General features: G+C 38.1%; 1 protein-coding gene across 1 annotated transcript in view; it reads right to left on the reverse strand.

The window, feature by feature from the left end:
* Positions 1 to 2066: 2066 nt before the first annotated feature.
* The window catches only part of MTMR6 (myotubularin related protein 6), a 49603-nt gene continuing 30500 nt past the window's right edge, over positions 2067 to 21169 (reverse strand). The window contains exons 6-14 of the mRNA XM_006894115.1: positions 19925 to 20059; positions 15817 to 15949; positions 15005 to 15114; positions 13596 to 13721; positions 10667 to 10716; positions 10081 to 10281; positions 5898 to 6029; positions 5690 to 5816; positions 2067 to 2327 (exon numbers count right to left, since the gene is read on the reverse strand). Of these exons, the coding sequence (XP_006894177.1) occupies positions 2067 to 2327; positions 5690 to 5816; positions 5898 to 6029; positions 10081 to 10281; positions 10667 to 10716; positions 13596 to 13721; positions 15005 to 15114; positions 15817 to 15949; positions 19925 to 20059 (1275 nt within the window). The remainder of the gene's footprint in view (positions 2328 to 5689; positions 5817 to 5897; positions 6030 to 10080; positions 10282 to 10666; positions 10717 to 13595; positions 13722 to 15004; positions 15115 to 15816; positions 15950 to 19924; positions 20060 to 21169) is intronic.

Below are 21169 nucleotides of genomic sequence, written 5' to 3' on the forward strand. Positions count from 1 at the left end.
CCCAATAAGTTATAAACATCAAACCTTGGGAAATGAGCTATCTAAATCTTATTTGCTGTTCTGGTGACTGCTATGTGATGTACATTAATTTGCTTAGATGAAAGTATTTGCTATTAAAAAACACACACACCAAAAAACCATTCAAAGTAAAAGATGAACATTTAATTACTTTTAAATAATATATGTACCAATTTACATGCTATACATTCCCAAACACACTGACAGTAAATCAAACTCTATACGACATGTACACAATCAGCTTTTAGCCAATATATATATATATCCTGTGGATCACTGATGATGTTACCGATGTCTTAGTGTATGTGTAAGGAGATAAACACATTTATGTCTCAAGTTAAAGACTCAGACAATATACCAAAGAGTTAATGAAATACAAGAAGTCTGCAATGGAAGATTCCAAAATAAAAATCAGTGACTGGAACCAAGTAACAAGGCACAAACGTGTCCCTTTGCTGTCAGAGAGATTAGTGTTTCCATAAACTACAATTTACAGGGCATTTTTCTCATTACATATTGTGCTAAAGAAAAGGAATGTGGAAAATAAGAAGGATTAGCTAAAGTCTCAAAGAAAACATGCTTTTTTTCCATTTGGGGGAAATAATTGTCATGTTCAAAACTAATACAAGAGATACAGATGTGGTGAGGGTGAGAGAGATCCTACAGAGATTTCCCAGGGCCCTTATGGTACCCTATGCCGCTCATGATGCTGAAAACATCAACTACAATCCTGGCTGAACAGTACTGCCAATTTTGCCAATTGTAAAAAATATCATCTGTTTTCAATTTTTTAGGTGATAATTTAAAGTGAATTTGATTGTTTTTGGTCATTTATAGATAATGGACTACTACATGAAATAGACTGTTAAAAAGACTTGGAAAAATGAAATCCTTCCTAGGAATTGGGTGGTTCTGTTAAATATTAGCTTTATATCAGGCTCTCCTTAATTTTTCCTTCTTCCATAAGTAACATGAGAAAGAACAATTACTGGTGGTTTGTTTTTTAAACCAGAAGTATTTGGAGAAACTGAAAGTCACTGAAAGATAAAGCAATTTTTTTTACATGTACTATTCCTTAAAATATGCACTATTTCTTGTTTCTGAAAACATAGCAGTGTTGTATTTCTTAATTTACATAGTTTCCAATGGAATAAAGTCAATCATAAGAGAAAAATCAACCGAATGTAGTAATCTGTATATAGAAAACAGAAAAAATATACTCTCTGTTTAACAGATCAATAACCTACCTATGTTTTAAAGAAAAACTTATCAAATTAATGCTTTAAAAATTGCAATTAGAAGAAGACTTTTTGCTTTGACTAATTTTGAATATGGAAGGTGACCAGCTAAGCAAGAATTAAGCAGTGTACTTTGGCAACTGTTTATACAGGAGTGGTTTCCTTAGGATGGCATGCAACTCCTGCAGTTACGAGAACACCATTCTTTACAAATGAGCAAGATGGACCAACATGAAAACAAAAATAGAAATCTTGTTTCAAGCTATAAAACTTAAAGGCAAAGAATGAGCTGAAAATTTATTTTAAGGCTTTCTTAGAAATATTATCCATGGTACTTCAACATTAAACACTATTAACTGGCAAAATATTTGTAGGTATTCATAGTTACTTTACATAATTGAAAGCACATGCCATGTTCATTATTAAGTAAGGACCCATTTCATCAAGTTTTGCTTACTGACAATTAAGTTAAACTTATGAAAGCTCATCCATGTTTGGCTTACCACATGAATCATACAAAAGAGTCAATTCACCAGTGTACAGTGCAAATTGTGTTCTGGGTAAATTCCCCCAAAATATCGCTTACTTCTTATAGAACTGAATGTCACTCTTTGCTTAAAAATGCAATTAAACTTGACCTGTTTCTCTCACAAGAACAGTTTTGTTTTGTTTTTCCTCAACTATAAGCCTACTGTTAAACCACAAGATCACTAGAAAAATCCCTTTTTGGTCATGAGGCCCAGACCATCTTTGCAATAGCACAGGTTCTTGCACCACAACCTCCAGTTCAGAAGACACCCACAGAGGACTCTAGCAAGTCATCCTCGCCACGCCAAACTCGAGGCTGACAACGCCTGGCTCCGCCTTGGAGAAGGTCTCTGAGTAGTCGCTGTACCGATTGTCCGCGGAGTTGCTGCCCTCTATTGTTCGAAGAGCATCACTCACAGGCAGGAGAGTCTGTTCCTTAAAGCACAAGGACGTTTTGAGGCTAGGCGATTCGGGACAAACTGAATGTAACAATTCCTTGGTGAGGATACCATCTGTTTGTTTATTTTTGTGCCGCTTAATCTTCTAAAATAAATCCAAATTGGAAAGAAATTACTAACTGCATATACTACATGGTCAATACATGCTAAGGGGTTTTTTTTTACTAATTTTTTTATTATTAATTTTAATGAACATTTATAGACACTTTAGAGTCCCATTCATTCACTGTTGCACTTTTCTTCTTGCATGCCCCTCTCCCCCCAGTTCGTTCTTCTCTTTGAAAAGTAAAAGAAAAATTCTTTCATTGGTATACAATCCCTACTCCCAAGTCCAGTCCACTATGCAGCCTTCAATCTAGACTCCTGTCATGACAATAATACCTAATCATATCGATTCTGTGGCTGGAGTATTGGGAATAAGTGCGTTTGAGATGGCTAGGTTGGCACAGGATAGAATGGCATTTAGGGCTCTTGTACATAGGGTCGCTATGAGTTGCAAGTGACTCGATGGCACATAACAACAACATATCCCTTTTAAACAGTTCTCTCCCTCATCAGTACACATGCAGTATACATTATTTATCCCATCTTTCTCAGTCTCACCCAAACCCCAATGTCAGTCCCGTTTTACAACAGTGGCACTATGAGACAATAAGTCCTTTTGTGACTGAGATATTTCACTCAGCATAAAGTCCTCCAGGGTCACCCATTTTGAATAATATTGCATGAATTCCTTGTTTTTTCAATGCAGCATAGTATTCCATTGTGTGAATATACCATAGCTTCTCCATCCATTAGCTAATTTTTAAAAAAGCAATTAAAAAAATTTCTGCAAATGTTTTGCATGAAATGCAAATGGTTATCTCAAAAACATTAAAATCTAGTAGAGAAGAGTAAGACATGAGTGAAAACCTTTATTGTTTCCAACTCAAATAACTGAAATACTTGTCATTTTCCTATTTATCTTAAAAAATCAATTCATCCAGACTTGAATGAGGAAAGTTACTATGCTTTCACTTTTGAAGACGGCATATGCTACCAAGAAAGTGTGGCAAGTAAATGTTTTATAAAGAAAGATTTATATGAGTCATTCATCTTGAAATCACAAACTAATTTAATGAAAGATTTCAATGACTCTAAGGAACTTTTTCCTACACAGTTTGCCATAAAGGGTTTGCCAAGTGAACACACCAGGTTCCCACACAATGGAACTTTTCCTTCCAAAGAACAGAGGAGTAAGAAAGTATTCTTTGGAGGAGACTCTTGTTCCTCCAACCTTTGCACCCATCTCCAGACTGTGTGCTTGTCTCTCTCTCAAAATATCCTCCTACTGGTGGCACAGAAATAAAGCAATGGCCTGCGCACCCTGCCAAAGGCTGGTGGTTCGAAGACATCAGGCATGCCACAGCAGAAAGAGATGGGGTAGTCTGCACCCATAAATATTCCCAGCCCCAAAAGGCAGTTCTACCATGTCCTGTAAGGTCACTAAGAGTGAGGTGACTTGCCAGCAGTGGGCTTGGTTCCCTAGCTAAGTAACTTCTGTATCTAAAAGCTGTCTAAGGAATATATGCACACCAGAAAGGCAGGCCAGAAAGAGATAGATTTTACAGCAAAGAAAATGTTATAGGAAAACCTCAAGGTGGAAGAGCTTTCTTAAACAGGTAGTGATACAACATAAAACATTATTTGATGACATAAAATGTTAAAATGTCTCTATAAAACATACCCTAAGTAAAGTGGAATATCAGGTATGACAGGACAAGGCTAGCTGTCAACAAAGAATTACTATCTGACACACAATAAAACCTAAAAAAGCTGGAATGTGTCAGGAGGAAAAGTCAATACTTCTGTATAAAAACCCTAAAAGGATTGCTGACAGGTCAGCTGGGTGACTAACCAAGCAGCTATGGGCTGGGATCCACCAGCCACTCCACTGAAGAAAGACAGTTTCCTCCTGTAAAGATTTACAGCCTCGGAAAGCTGGTGGAGGGTTCTTGTGAGGTAGAATCAACTTGATAGCAATGGATTTGGGCTGGGTTTTAATAAATCTAACCTAGGGTCAGGAATCTCTGGTGGCTTCAGTGGTAAGGAATTGCATTGCCAATCCAAAGGAATGCAGTTTGAATCCACCAGCTGCTCTGCAGGAAAAAGATGGGCAATCTCCTCCTATGCGATTTACTGCCTTTTCTTTTAAAATATATACTAAAATTATTTCAAATGATGCAAAACAATGCTGCAAATTGTTCATGGACACCAACATGTAGCAAAGTACAAAAATATAATGGAACAATTAACATCAAATCTAGGGCAGTGAATCCTGGCTCAACGTAGGTGTGAGGGAGGAAGGCAGACTGGGTAGTGATACAGAGAGGTCTTAAGATAGGTCACAGTGAGATACCATCTCACTCCAGTAGCAGTGGTAAAGTTTAACAGGACAGCAAGTAATAAATGTTGGAGAGATGTGGTGAAATAGGAATTCTTATACATTGTTGGAGGGATTAAAAAATGGTACAACCACTCTAGAAGGCAGTTTGGTATTTCCTCAAAAAAGCTGAACACTGAAATTCCATATGGCCCAGCTATTCCACTATTTGGAATATATTCTGAGAAAATGAGAACTGAAGCTCAAATGGGCACTTGTACACCAATGTTCATAGCAGCATTATTCACCCATTACAAGAACATGAAAACAGCCCAGATGTCTAACCACAAACGCATGGACTCAGAAGTTGTGGTACATTCATACAATGGAATACTATGTAGCACACAGGAGCAATGATTTGGTAAATGATGACCCAACTTGAGAGGGACTGGAGAACATTATGCTGAGTGAACCAACTCAGTCCCATAAGGACAAATACTGTATAAAACCATTATTGTAGAATGTGTATGAGGATTCAAGTTGGGGGAGAGTGGAAGTAGAGCAGTGAGAATGGGCAGGGCTGGGGTGGGGTGTTAATCACAGTATCACACAATTCAATGGGTAGGTGGGGGTGAACGAAATGAGAAGGATCTTGTATGAAAAACAATGTATTTGAACTTTGTAAATGTATCAGTATAAAATAAAAAAAATTAAAAAGAGAGTGAAGCTATTAAAATTAAAACCCAAATCAAAGTGAAATTAAAAAAAAATAGGTCTATGGGTAATTTCTTAAAGCAAAATCAGAAAGTTCTGCAGCAGATCTGGACATGCTGAGCTCTCACCAAGCTAAGGGTGAGCATCTGGATATGCGCTGCCTTTCTTGCTATTCTTCACACATTTCAATGTCTTCTAAAACACTGACAATGCCACTCAAACAAAATTATTCAATCAAAGTAGAGGAGACATGATCTGAAGCACCCAATAAGGATGCTTATGAGGTTAATTCACACAGTAATCCACTTGCTAAACAAATAAGGAAATAAACCAACTTGATAAACGACAAGAGATAACTTCAGAGTACTTACAGATTCCAGGTCTTTAATCTCTTTTTCTAATTGCTTATTCTGCTCATTCATATTCATAACTATGTTAAACACAGATTGCCTAGGATGCAATGTTCGATCAAATTGGTGGTACATGCTTCTCCAAAACCTTCATGATAAGGGAAAAAAAGAGTTTCAATACATTGTGCTTGAGAACAAACAGTATAAATGAGTCCATTAGGTGACTTACTTAAAATTGAAAGAGATGGTACTTGGCTCCAAGACTGTAAACTTCTGAGATGTGGAATCGTAGAGAGGATTGATGTACTTTGTTTGGTCATCCAAAAGAAATGGCCACAGGGAGTACGTCTTCTCCTTCAACCTTAATGATAATCAAAAACATAAAGATATTCCTACCGTTGAAAAAGCGTCAGTGCAAAGACTCCTCACTGCAAATTGCTGGGCTTCCATTCACAGTCTAACTTCACCCTGGCTCTGAAGTCTGCCTTCTCTCTTCTTCTTTTCGCCCATAACCATGCCCCTAATAAAACCATGCCTCTCAAATGCAACACAGAATGTTTTCTCTCACATGATAGCTTAAAAGATTCCTCTGTTAGCTCATATAATTTCATATAAACTTGCCAGACCTTTGTCAAATGACCATACACATATATACAAAATAAAAGTAAAATATTACAATGAAATGTGCAAGGAGTTGGAGTCAGAAAATCAAAAGGGCCAAACTTGTTCAGCATTTCTTAAGCTCAAGGAACTGAAGAACAAATTCAAACCTCAAGTTGCTCTAATCAAGGATGCTTTAGGCAGAATATTAAATGATCCAGGAAATAATAAAAGAAGATGAAAAGAATGTACTGAGTAATTGTATCGAAAGGAATTGGCAGACACAGAAGAATTAAATTAAACAACATAGGCAAGAGCCTATGGTGATGAAGGAAGAAGTTCAAGCTGCTTTCAAGGATATAGCAAAAAATAAGGCACCAGGAATAGATGGTATGCCAACTGACATATTTCAGCTACCAGATGCTGCCCTGGACGTGCTCACCAAGCTGTGCCAAGAAATCTGGAGAACAACCACTTGGCCAACTGACTGGAGGACATCTATATTTGTTCCCATCCCAAAGAAGGGTGACCCAACAGTGTGTGGAAACTATAGAACAATATCATTGATTTCACATACAAGCAAGATTCTGCTGAAGCCTATCCAAAAACGACTGGAACAGCACATCAGCAGAGAACTGCCAGAAGTCCAGGCTGGGTTTAGAAGGGGTCGTGGTACTAGGGATATTGTAGCTGATGTTAGATGGATCTTGGCTGAAAGCAGGGAATACCAGAGGAATGTCTATCTGTGCTTCATTGATTATGCAAAGGCGCTTGGCTGTGTGGACCATAACAAACTATCACTGACTCTGAGAAGAATGTGAATCCCAGAACACTTGATCATTCTAATGCGAAACCTATACTTGAACCAAGAAGCAGTCGTCAGAACAGAGCAAGGAAACACTGCATGGTTCAAAATTGGGAAGGGTGTACGCCAAGGATGTGTCCTGTCTCCATACCTTTTCAACCTGTATGCAGAACAGATCATCCGGGAGGCTGGGCTCTATGAGGAGAAATGCGCATCAGGATTGGTGGAAGATCTATCAACAATCTGCGTTATGCAGATGACACAACCCTGCTTGCTGAAACTGAAGAGGACCTCATGCACTTGCTGCAGAGGGTCAAGGACTGCAGCCTTCAGTATGGACTGAGGCTCAATGTCAAGAAGACAAAGGTTTTTACCTCTGGACCAATTGGCAGCATCAGGATGGATGGTGAAGAGACTGAGATTGTTCACAGCTTTAGGTTGCTTGGCTCAACAATCAACACCCTTGGCACCAGCACCCAGGAAATTAAAAGACGTATTACAATGGGAAAGTCTGCTGTTAGGGACCTCTCTAAAGTACTCAAGAGCAACGGTGTGTCTCTTTAAACTAAGGTGAGTCTGATATAGTCCATGGTCTTTGCAATCACTTGTTGTGCATCAGAGAGTTGGACAATGACTAGAGAGGATAGAAGGATAATTGATGCCTTTGAGCTTTGGTGTTGAAGAAGAGTACTGAGGGTACTGTGGACTGCTAAGAAAACAAACAGATTCATCCTGGGGGGGTTAAACCTGGCTGCTCCTTGGAGGCAAGGATTCTGAGGCTTCGTCTGACAAACTTTGGTCATGCTGTAAGGAGAGACTGGTCCTTGGAGAAGGACATCATGTTTGGGAGGGTGGAGGGCAGGCATAGGCGCAGAAGGGGAAGGCCCTCTGAGGGGTGGATTGATTCGGTGACTGGGGTAATCGGGATGTGTGTGTCGGAGACAATGAGATTGGCACAGGACAGAACAGAGTTTAAGGTTGTTGTACATAGGGTCACTATGAGTCACAAGCCACTCAATGGCACATAACAACAACATACCTCCCTACTTGGCCTTGGTCCCTCAACCCTGTATCTGGTCGGGCGCAGCAAATAATGCAGGGCAGAGCAAAATTAGCAGTAAAGAAATGGGGGCAAATCACAACATTATGTATAATTTTTTTAAAATGCCAATTCAATTTTAGATTGATGAGTAAGTAGGGAAAGGAAGGAATGGTTTTAGACAGTATGCAGGGAATTTAATGTGGGCAGAGGAACACAGGATAGCTCATTTTTCTATGACCCCCAAGATACCTATTTTCTTTTAAAAAAGACCATGAGGAAACACCAACTCTTTCACCAGCTTTTGCTTTGTGAGGATGCATTCACTACTTTTCAAGATGGTTTTCTCCTAAAAGGTCTCTGTACTGTGAGAAGAGTCATTTGCTCCCTTGAGAGATTATGATAAATTATTACTTTATAATGTTTTTCTCCTTTTCTAAATGTTGGAGCTCTTAGTCAGACTTGGAAACACTTTCACACAAGTCCCCGGCAACCTCCAAATTCTTTTTGGTGACCTTGACATCCCCTTGGCCATAGTCCTGAGACCAGAGGGCATATAAAAATGATCACCTTTTATGAGACACTATTATGAATGATTTGATTTGCTATCCTTTATAACACCCTTTATTTTCTAGACATCTTTAGAATTTTCCACTTATCCAGCCCTGCCATCAGCATATTCTATTTACTTATTACCTCCAAACTATCAAGTGCCATCCCAACTGGAGTTTCTGTCTTCACTATTTTATTCCAGTTATTAGAAAGTATCTTATATAGAGATGGTGAAACTTGGTCTCATGTGTTATAGTGTTGTCATGGCATGCTGTCAGGAGGAATCAGTTCTTCGAAAAAAGCGTCATGATGGGAAAGGTGTAGGATCAGAGAGAGAGCACAATCTTGAATAAGATGCATAGGGCAAAGCAGTGGCTTGTGCATAGACCATGAGGATGGTGCACGATAGGGCAATGTGCAGGTCTGTCATTCGTAGGACTGCCATGAGTCACAGTTGACACAAGAGCACCCAACAACAACATACAGCATTATGTTGGGAGTGAGAACATGTGCCTGCCTTCATATCCTTAGGAGGTATTGTTTCCGTCACTTCTATACTCAAGAATCTGCACCTTCTCATTATTGTCTACTATAAGAAATCTAAACTCATAAATCCAGCCTAAAATATACATGCCCCCTTAGCCTTACTTCAAATCTCTCTTGCATCAAAACTTGGCCGGCAACAGTTACCCTAAAGACTAGTCAGCAAAAAGCAGATGGAGCTGTGGACAGTCTCAGAGCTATAGCCAAGATCATGTGAGAACCAACATACGACAGAATGACTGCAGCCACCCACGTCCTCAGAAATGGGAGCTTAAAGGCATCAGCATAATATAGACGAGAGAAACAGCTATCAAATCTTTTTAATCACATTTTAAAGCTGATAACAAACACTTTCAGTAATAGAAAATAATAAAAATCTTTTTGTTCTAGAATATCTATTCAAATGAAAAAGAGAATGAGAGAAGCTTCTAGCCCATTTCTTGATCAGAGTTACACAGGCAGAGCAGTCTGTTTAAATGTTCTGAACTTCTCTTCACAATTATCAGTACTTTGCTGTTTGGTTTTTTAAATATATATTTAAAATATATATTTTTATATATATAATATATATATCACATATATCACACACACGCATATATATGTGTGTGCGTGTGTATATGTATATATACACACATATATGTATACACACCCCCTCCATACATACACACACACACACACAAACCACTGACCTGATGCGTTAGGGAATATTCAAGAGAGAACTTAGTTTCAGAAATAAAGGCAAAGAAATCTTTGTCAGAAAAACCAGTTCATACTGTTAAGACACTGTGTTAAGTTTATAGTTTATCTTGGACTCCAGTAGAGTCCATTATTCTTTGACTCCAGTAAAAGTCCATTACAATCAAATTATCTTACTTGAGTTCCTCTCTTTCCTTCTGACAATTTCCAAGGAAGTTTCCAAACTGGCATGAATGAATATGTTCATGGATCTGAAGAAGAAACGCTTCATTGAATTCAAAGGCTTGTGGAAACTGCTCGGTCAAATGCCACACACATTCCAAAAACTGAATGAACACTGGTGAGACTTCTTTTGGGTCACCATCCAGATGGCCACACCTAACCCCACAAAAAAGCACAAGCTTTAAAGAGTGCCTCTGGCAGAAGCCCATTACACAAATATTGTTAAATTCAAACATTAGGGGGGAAACTCTAAAACACAAGAGAACTGCAGTGCTTTACTTAAGTAATTTATAGGGACTTTCTCGAAGTTCTAAATACTACAATTCAGCCAAAGAGAAATATTAAACAGTCATAAAAAGACTAAAACTAGTAAAGAAGACAAAAGAAAGGCAAAAGTTAGACCAGTCTTCACATAAATCATCATATAGAATCACAAAGCTCACATCTACCTTCAGATGTGCATTCACAAAGAACACAAACACCCAGGCAACCTCAACTAGTTAGACCACTTGGGAGGGACACAGAGGAGAGCGCAACTCACCTCTCTGAAAACTTATGTCCAAAGGAGATCCAGTCTTTTTCTATCAAGACCTTAACAAGGAAAAGGAAATCCATTTTTAACAACTTTCAGCAATATTGTTTGGAGTATTTTGTTTGATTTAGGATATTTTGTTTGTTTTGGATGATTTTTTATTTAAAAGTAGAATTCTATCCTTTTCATTTATGGTTATGGGACAGAGGAGGATATAAGACCTAGGGGAAAAAATGGTATTTGCATAGGGAAAATCCTAGAAAAAGATAAGCCAAAATGTTACTCCTAGTGATTAACTCTTGGTTGTAGATTAAAAGGATCAGAGGGATATTTAGAACCATCTTCTTACTTATACCTAAATTATACCCTATTCAGGAAAAAAATGGAGGAAGAGACCAATGCAAACAGTGAAGTTTACTATATTATTTTTTTAGATTTTAATGAAAGTTTATAGAGAACATGGATTTCCATTCATTCATTGTCACATTTTCCTCCTTGCCCATCCCTCCCCGCAGCTCGGTTCTCTTTTTGAAAAAAAAAAATAAAAATAAAATAAATAAATTTTTAAAAAACTTATTTTATTGTTATACAGTTTCTCCCTCCCTCCAGCCAACTTTGCTATGCGGCTATTCTGGACTGCTGTCATGCAAATAGTATTTAATCATATATTCCTTTTAAAAAGTTCTTTCCTTCATCTGTTTCAATGCAGTGTACATTATTTATCCCCTTTTTTCGCCGTTTCCTTCCCAACCCCAACATCGGTCCTATTTTATAACAGTGGCATTATGCAGTATTTGTCCTTTTGTGACTAAGAGATTTCACTCCGCATAATGTCCTCCAGGGTCACCCATTTTGTATAATATTTCATGAGTTCCTTGTTTTTCAATGCAGCATAGTAGTCCATTGTGTGAATATACCACAGCTTCTCTATCCATTTATTTGTTGATGGGCACTTGAGTTGCTTCCATCTCTTTGCTATTGTGTGTGTGAAGTTTACTATATTAAAAATCCCAATGTTTTCTCTAGCATCCTGACTGATAGTCTTTTTCATAGCTTTTCTAGTTACCAATTCCACAGGAATTACTTTTTTTCAGTCTAATCTAAACACAGGGAGTTTCAGTCTAATCTAAACACAGGGAGATCTGGTGGCCTAGTGATAAGAAGCCATGCTGCAATTCTGAAGCCATGCGGTTTGAATCGCCAGCTGGTCTGTGGGAGAAGAATGGGCAATGTCCTTCCCTATGATTAACTGTCTCTGAAAACATACTGGAGGGTTGGCTATGGATTGGTTCTGACTCAATGATACACAACAACAATCTAAACATATCTTCTTAGTCTTTAATATATATTATAGTTTCTTTACATAATCAACAGGCACATTCTCTTCCTGGTGTTAAAATCTCCACTTTTCACTGCTCTGATTTAATCTTCTGTCTCTATAATTTCTGCATAAAGTCAAAGAAAGTCACCACACAGGTTCAAATCCTCACTCCACCATTATGCACTAGATAGTCCGTGTGGCCATGGACAAGGGATTGTCAGGCTACAGTCTCAGATTTCACTGGCTTTGGCTGTTTTTAGATACACCCATGTCCAAAGCCTAATGCCACCCCTTTCTCAATAAACCTGCCTGTGAACAGCAGAAGAACGTCACCACACATATCTTGGCAACCAAGAAAGAACCTGGAAGCCATCTGAGATTACTCCTCCTCTCTTCCTCCCCACACCTCTTACTACTACTTCTTACTTACTTACTTCTTAGTAACCCTGGATCCACCAGCCCCTGTCCATTATCACATCACTGCGTCAGTCCTGGCCCCTCTTCTCTCTTGTATTCCTGAGATCTTTCTATGCTGGTCTCCTGGCCTCCTTTCTCACTCCCTACTGCCATCTATGAGCCACCAAGCCATCTTTAATTAGCAGGCCTAATCCAGTTTAAAATTCTGTAATGATTTCTCAATACCCAAAATGAGTCCAAAGCTCTGCCTCCCAGCCTTCTCCTTCTTAGGCCCTCATCCCACCATCACTCCTCTGTAAATGAGACCCTCAATCAATCACTCTCCTGGATCCCTCTACAGCAAATTACTTACAGGCACTGAAAGGAGCTATGAACCTGTTCAACCTGGTCCTTTGGCCTCTGAAGCTCTAGAGAGCTCCTGGTTATTTTATCACATGAAATCATGTGGTTGTCTAGCAAACAACTAAAGTCAAACATGGCAATCCCTTGTGTCACACCCTCAAGGCAAGTGCTTCTTTTTGCTGAACATCATTTCCATATTAGCAGCCTTTCAGTTTGGCCTCCAAAATTCAAAATGTCAGCACCACCAAACAATGAGGGGCGTGGTGATTTTAAACCTTCCCGTACTTTCAAATTGCACTACAATTCCAGGCAAACGGAAGCTTTCCAACAGCTTATTTTTTTCGCTCACCATGAGTTAAAACAAATTAATTTGATCATGTTAAAAGATAAAAAGCAGGAGCCAAAGATTTAACTTTATAAAGCAAAAAATATGTGCAACCAGAAATTTAATGTCCAGATACAAAACAGGCTACTTGGTAAGTCATCTTTTACAAATGGAAGAGCTTTAAATAGGAAGCTTTCTCCAAAATGTAATTTTTAAGTATGCTTTTTGTGTCTTAGATAAAAATGAGAAAGACCAAAAGATTTCTGTTGTCATTTTAGGAGGGAAAAAAATACTCCCTTTAAATCTAAACTTTCTGTCATAGAGGCACAAGTGGAAATCACTTTAACCCTAGTGTCTACACCTCAGCTCTCCTGTCATCTAGGCCAAGTTGTTGGAAGCTCCTGGCTTTAACAACTAGATCTAGCTGTACCACCCCCATCAGCTGTCACAACTAAGCATGTTTTCAAACACTGCCAAATACAGTTGTGTGGGTGAAAAGTGGGCATTTAAGAACCAGTGGAATGAATGCTCACCATGAATCCTTTGATTGTCCTGTAGTAGGAATCCAGTAAGAGAGAGCCAAGGGAACAGACCTGGGAAGTCCTATCCCAGCCATCAGAACAATGGACCAACACACTTGCATTTTCAACCATTATTGCCTGAAAGGAAAGATCACATTTTTTTTTCTCAGCAAGCTTCAGTTGAGATAAATCAATATGATCTACTGACTCCAAACTATACTCTAAATGAAAAGCCCTGGTACCCAGAGCTTGAGCACTTGGCTGCTAACCTAAAGGTTGGTGGTCTCAATCTATCAACTGCTCCATGGGAGAAGACAAAGTAGCCTGCTTCTGTAAAGATGTAAAGCCTTAGGAAACCTATGGGGCAGCTCTACCCTGTCCTGCCCTGCAGGGTCAGTATGAGTTGGAATCAACTTAACAGCAGTGAGTATGGTTTCAGTTTCAATACTAGTAGGAATCTGGGGATCAAAGGACCTAATTCTCCTCTTGTTTCCTTAGAGTAACTGGGATAGTTTGGTGTGAGACTTCGAGATAATACCAGAAGACTGGTGCTGGCAAGTAGGAACTGGTCAGACCAAGAAAGACTTATCTGTGTGGTCTCAGGGGCACCATTTACCCCACCACAACTAGACCGGCCAACCAGTCATGAAGGCAGACTCAGCAGACTTCCTCATTGACAAGAACATCTACTGTTGGGAAGGTATTATATTCCATGGGACAAGGAAGCTCCAGTTTGCAAATCTCCCAGACCTCACTCTATTCATCTCTTCATTTGTATCTTTTCTGGCTACAATAAATCTGCAACTACAAGGATGGTATACTTTGTGAGTCATTACAGCAAACCCACAGTTGTAGGGTTTGCTAGGTCAGAAAAGAAGGGAGTTGTGAACCCCTCAGCATGTGGCTGGCTGCCTGAAAGGTGTGGGAACCCAGCTCCAAGTCAGGGAGGACAGTTCTTTGAATCTGGGAGCTAGGACCTAACTCTGGGAGGCGAGGGTCAGAAAGAAAATGAGTCAGAGAGTGGCTGGTAACAAAGACAGCACAAAGTGGGAATGTGAGGACTGGATCAGCCTGCACACTTTGAAGGCTGGACCTCTGCTGCTCCTACCCTACAAGGCTGATGGCATCCTAAAGAACAGCTACCATTTTAACAGCAATGCTGTCACAGCAACATTTCCAAAACCCAAAGCAAAGCACAGACTCATGCAGAAAAAATACAACAAAAATATTATTTCCAAGTATTTGAAAATTTCTTTCGAAGTTCCTATATTAAGTGCAACATGTTATTTATAAATGATACATTAAAGTGAGTCTCACCGCATAACAAAATTACGTACTTAGAACAGATAGCACTACTCAACAAAACGGATTCATTCCTTTCCTAGCAAAACCAACCCCCCAAACAATTATTAAACAGTTACTCTGGCTAAGAAGATTGCAGCATCCATAACGGCTTTGATGTGGCGAAGCCATCCGGAGCTCTCCATACCAGAGTAGAAATCACAGACAGACAGCCCTTTGGTACCATTGACTGAAAGAGGGGGAAATTTTAATTAGCATCTAGATGGAGGTTGTACTGCTTCTGTTCAATGTGTCTCTAGGTTAGTAAACTGGAGAGAAAGGACAAAATGAATAGCAAAGTCTCTTCATAAAGCTTTGCAGATGCTATCAGAAACTCAAAAATGGATTTATAGATATATTTTTCTGTCATTTTGTGACATTTAATTATTCCATTCTCCTATGGGGGCAAAAAACCCTTGTCACAAGCATTTAATCAAAATTGACTAGTATCTTAGGATTATAAAGTCATACACTGTCAAAAAAAATACTTCTAAATATTTAAATAAAACAGCATTATCAAAAGTCAATTTTTACTATAATGACAGGCATTATCTATCAAAAAGTATCCACAAAACCACTATAGCCACATTGCCCAGTCGCGTGACCCAGACGTGGTTGCTGAATACCTACAAGGTCACTCCCACAAACTAAGACGCACCTATGGTGTGAAATACACAACGGGTTTCTAAGACTTGATTTTTTAAAAAAGATATAACATTGATCTCTTTTTTTAAATACTGACCACATTTGGAGCTCAATATATTTGTCAGTTGTTTATCACTTTTGGGAAGTAACTAATAGTTATTTAAAATTACAAAAAAAATTTTTTAAAAAATTATATGTGACTAGAAGACATTTCTATTTCTATCTAGAAGATAAACAGAAATCATACCTTCCAGTAATTTCTGAAGGCTGGACCTCATGACATGAATATTTTCAATCCCGACAAACTGAAATCTAATGTTAGAATAATTGTCTTCATTTTCATAGCCTTTGCCAGCAGCTCTGTTGGCCATAGCATTCAGCTAAAAGGAAAAAAAAACCATTTAGAGACAAATTACTTTTCATTTTTAACTTAGCTACCAAAACATCATGGAAATATTCAATATATTATCATTAACAGAGTTTAAAGAAACTTAACCAAGTTATTATTTTTTAATAAATAAAAATGTCACACGTTATTTATAATAAAGGAGGATACTGTAAAGTTATGATGTAATTGCTATAGAGGAAAGGTCCAGTCTGGAACTTCCCCACAAATAATTCACAAAGTTAATTCACTTACACTTTTAGGCAATTTTCCATAAGCGTTTAATATCTTATAATTTAAAAGATGCATATATTTCATATTTTAGTCCTAAATTTTCCAAAGATAAACAAATTAAAAAAGCTTTACTTTTATAGAACCAATCTGTAAACCTCACTCAGGACAAGCTTGAAATGTCCGATAATTGAGAAAAATGACAGGGCTCTGAAATAATGCCTCAGATTGCTTGAGGTCCGGTCCTCCATAACAGATTACTTCAGGCCCACATGGTAACCAGGACAGCCTGCAGTCTTTTAGCCTGACAGGTCTCCAGAAATCAAGCTAAAATGAAGTCAGTTTCTAGGAACACAAACTTCCTGTTGGGCATCAGCTCAGAGGCGATGCAACCCACAGGCTCACGTAGGTATGGCATGTTTAATTCTTGCAGAATAGTGCAGTACAGGAAAACCGGCAAAGCCTCAACTGGGGTAAAGCAGAAACCTGTCAGAAAAGGAAAATTCAAACATTTTCTAGTAAAATGAGGGCATAAAAGTGGTGTGACGTGAGCTTATTCCAAGGCCAAAAATTTGTTAAACATGGAAGAACAAGGCAGAGTGGCCAAGTTCCAGCTCTCAAAGTTTCACCATATTATAATTTCCTACATATGTCGACGAACTTTAAAGAAAGAATTATCTTTTTGGTTAAGGGTCTCTGGCTGCTACCAAGGTCTGTTCAATTAGATCTACTGACTCACTGGTTAGGGAGCACATCTGATGAATCAAGTGAAATTAAGAGTTAACATTAAAAACGCTTATGCTTGATGATTACATGCTTTTGAACTTGACTATCAACTCTGTCAATCAGAGGAAGACATATTTTTCATGTACAAATTCCCAAAGGTTGTACTTTTAGAAAATTGTAACTTATCTACTATTACCTAAAAATAATTCTTATTAGCCCACTTGGATTATGCAAAGAATTAAAACAAAGATTTTTCTTACAGGAGATGTTACCAACACTTTGGACTCCTAAGCAAGCCTTTGCAAAAATAATAAATATCAAATGTACAGGTGCCCTTTCTAATTGTCATTCTAATTCACTGAAATGAATCCATTTGCTCCATTATCTTTTAAGAGACTGCGCACTGATGAGAATGACTTCTAAAGCAGCTACCCCTCCTCATGAAGCTGCCTATAAGCGCTTGTGTTCTATATGGCTCACTCGCTTTCTCTCATGGCTTTCTCTTATTTCCTCATTCCAGATTTTTGAAGAAATCATCACTATAATTCTGCCAATGTCCTTTTGTGTAGCCCACCAGCTCTGCATGCGATGCTATAATAAAAATTAAAAGTAATGTTAGCTTATTATGAATTTTAATTAACTTAGGTTCAGGCTCCTATATGAATTGAATGTTTAACTGTATTTATAGCAAAAAAAGAATTGACATTTGTCTTGTTGATAAAAATATAACCTTACATAACAGATGTCTTACAAAACAAGCATTTCCAGTTGAATATTTACCATTCTCTAGTTTATTATTTCATAAGCTAACTCAACATCTCTTTTCCTCATTTTCTTGATTATTTCTAATTAAGGTCCAATATTTTAACAGAAAGTATAGTGTCAAAATTTAAAATTCTGTAAAGAATAGTTAGAATTTCTAATTTTCCATGACATAATATTGCATCACAATAGTGTAAGACACATACATAATTAAGAGTGAAATTTCCCTACATCTACGTGTGGAAGAAGACATAAGACACATGACATAAGAGATCCCCAAGTGAATCTAAGGTAGTGTCCTTCAAGTGACAAATGTGCCACTTTCATCTAGAAACCAATCAAAAAATGACTAGAGAAAAAACCAAATTTTTGGAGGAGGAGTAATTACTGCTTCTTGTTACTCTTTGAAGGTAACTCAGCTGGTGTTGCCCATTGAGCACTGTACTGCTAGCCCCAAGGGCACACCACTCTGGCAGTTTGAATCCACCAGTAGCTCCACAAGAGAAAGATTTTCTCCTGTATGACTGACGGCCTTGGAAACCTGTTAGCTCAGTTAGGAGTTGGTGCCAACTCAACAGCAATGAGTTTAAATTCTGCTTTGTAGGTGCTCTATGTATAGAGTCCAGTGGAAGCCTGAATTTGTTTTTCCAACTGCTAGCTGTTCCTTCCACCTCCACCTCACAGCCTTTTTAAGGGGATCACTTTGTCTGTGGTGTCTATCTGTTTGAAATATTTTTATTCCTATTTTGTGTTCTTTTTGCTTCTTGTATCTATGGTTTGACATGTTTCATTATTTTTGGAAAATTCCAGGTTAACTATCTCTTCAAATATTTCTCTTATTCTTCTGGCTCTCCAAGGACACATGGTTTGTTGTTGTTATTTTCAAGTGTTATCAAGCCAGCTCCTACCTACAGTGGCCCCATATACAAAAGAATGAAACGCCGCACGTCCATGAAACTATCTCCTTTAGTGCCATAGTTCTTGGATGGTCTGATCTGCTTTGCCTTTGCTATTATTTCCCCTTCGTATTTCAAGCGGAGTAATTTCTCTTGCCTCATTGTTAAGCTAACTTATTCTTTCCTTGGCTGGGTTCATGCTTTTTATTTCTAGAATTTCCATTTGGTTCTATCACAGAATTTCCATCCATCTGCTCAAATAAAATACTGGTAGATGAACAGACAAATCTCAAATGAACTATATATGCTAAGTTAAAGAACAAAGACTCAAAAAATTATCTGCTTTACAAGTCTATCTGTATGATATTCTGGCAAAGGTAAAACAAAGTATATGGGCAGAAAACAAGCCACAGGTTGTCAGAGGCTGGTGAGGTTAAGAGAAGGACAAGGAAGAATCATGGGGGTATATAGCAGGAGAGGGGTGTGGTTACATGATTATATGTGCCTATCAAAGCCCAATGAAGGTGAAACTTAACCATCTGTAAAACAAAGCAAAATTAAAAAGCTGCAAGACCCAAAAGCTTTTTCTCCAACTTAGCTCTAAAATTCAATTGACAGTAAAACCTAATGTAAAAACTATCTTTAGTCTTTCTATATCCTCACTTAGAAAATACTATGTCTGCATTTAGAATAATTCATTAAGTATGGCTGTGCTGGAGTTGCTGGTAGAATAATGTAATATACAATATATACACTATGTCAGCTTCTAAAATCTGAAAAATATTTAATTTTAAATAAAGTATAACCCATTTTGTCGCTAGAGATAGTTAAGAATGTAAAGTTAAGAATTCGAGTATATTTCCATGTTGTTGTTGTTAAGTGTTGTCGAGTCGTAGGCAACTCATAGCGACCCTATGAACAAAAATCCTCAACACTTGTGTGTCTTTCATCCTCTCTCCTGGTTCATAGGGTTCCTAAAGCAAGCTATTACGGAAGTGGATGCCACTCCTGCTTCCAAGCTTGTTTTAATCGGGGATCTCCAACCAAACACTGTCCACCATGGGTAACCATTAACACATTTGACACAAAATCAGTGTCACAGTGTTCAGCTTCACAGCAACCACAAGTTACCTCTGTACAGCAAGTGGACATACCAGGGTTATGCGACCTTTGGCTTGGTAGCATATTTCCATAAAGAAATAAAATAACTTAATGAGTTCCTTAACAACAGTAGTCTTGGCTAGTCTGAATTAGAATTCAGGTATTTTAAATACAGTAAATGGATCCATTCTTATCAATCAATCAGCATGATAAAGATGACAGCACTGCATGGTGTATGGTGTTGAGATACATACTTTGGGCCTGGTGTCCATGACATACATATAGCGGTTGACAGGATTGGCTTTACTGATGGCTTGAAGCAAATGCTCATCCTCCAGGCACCGGGCACTGAATCCAGACAGTGGTTGGCTACATCGACAAATGGCAGCCTATTTTGAAAAAGATAGAAAACCAGAGATTACCCAGAGAGCTCTAAAACACGTCTCAAAAAACTCATTAAAAAAAAAGAAACAAATGTCAAAATCAAATAAGCAACCTCATTAAAAGTTGGCAGGACAGTTAAGAGGCATTAATTTTGAAGTACAATTTCACTACTTCAACGTTCCCTAAGCTCTTTGGCTATTCTCATCTTCTAAGAAACTGAAATGCCATCTTTCTGATTAGTTGAAAAAAACACCCTGATGATTGAGTAGATCAAGTAGTCTACAGTTAAGATAAAAGCTTTTGTGCTCTATTTAGATTACAGGATACTTTCAATAAAGTTCAAGTAAGAGATTACTCAAGACAGTAGAACAGACTTTTGAAGTAGTAATACTTTAACTTTGCAAATGTTTTCAGATGTCTGGTGGTAGTGTATTCTGTACAAAGTTGTAGTGCTAATCCAAAGTCCAGAACTCCCTGGAGGTTCAACTCTACCAGTGGCTCCCCAGAAAGATGGGCCATCTCCTCTGAGGTGATTTACAGCCTCTTAAAACCTGCTGGAGGGTAAGCTATGAGTCAATTCCAACTCAACAGAAGGGACTGACTTGAAACCAAGATCCATAGTCACCAATTAATTACAACTTATGGTGACCTCATGTTTTATAGGAAGAACTGACATCTATTTTAAGCTTCACTTCCTCATTTGTCTTTGTAACGATCTTTTTTGCAATCTTCATGAATGATATTCTCAATATAGTCCCACAGCTCATCTGGTCTTCGTTCATTTCTGCTCAATGCCTCAACCCTGTTCCTGAGATGGTTTTCAAATTCAGCTGGGATAGACTCAAGGTCAAATTTTGCTTTTTTTTCTTTTTTTAAGGTGGCTCCATTGCCATCTTTACTCTAACTTAATTCTTTTTTTTAAAATTTGAATTTGTTATTAATTTCAGTGAAAATTTACAGAGGCTTTGGATTTCCATTCATTCATTGTTGTAGATTTGTCCCCTCCCAAGGCTCCCCCCCCACCAGACATTACCCTCTTAGAAAAGTAAAAGATTCTTTCATTATTTAACAAACACTCCCCCAGGTCCACTCCACCACATAGCCATTGTTCTAGA

The sequence above is a fragment of the Elephantulus edwardii genome, unplaced genomic scaffold (genome assembly GCF_000299155.1).
Source record: "Elephantulus edwardii isolate Elephantulus edwardi_28Jun2011 unplaced genomic scaffold, EleEdw1.0 scaffold00135, whole genome shotgun sequence".
Taxonomy (NCBI): Eukaryota; Metazoa; Chordata; class Mammalia; order Macroscelidea; family Macroscelididae; genus Elephantulus; species Elephantulus edwardii.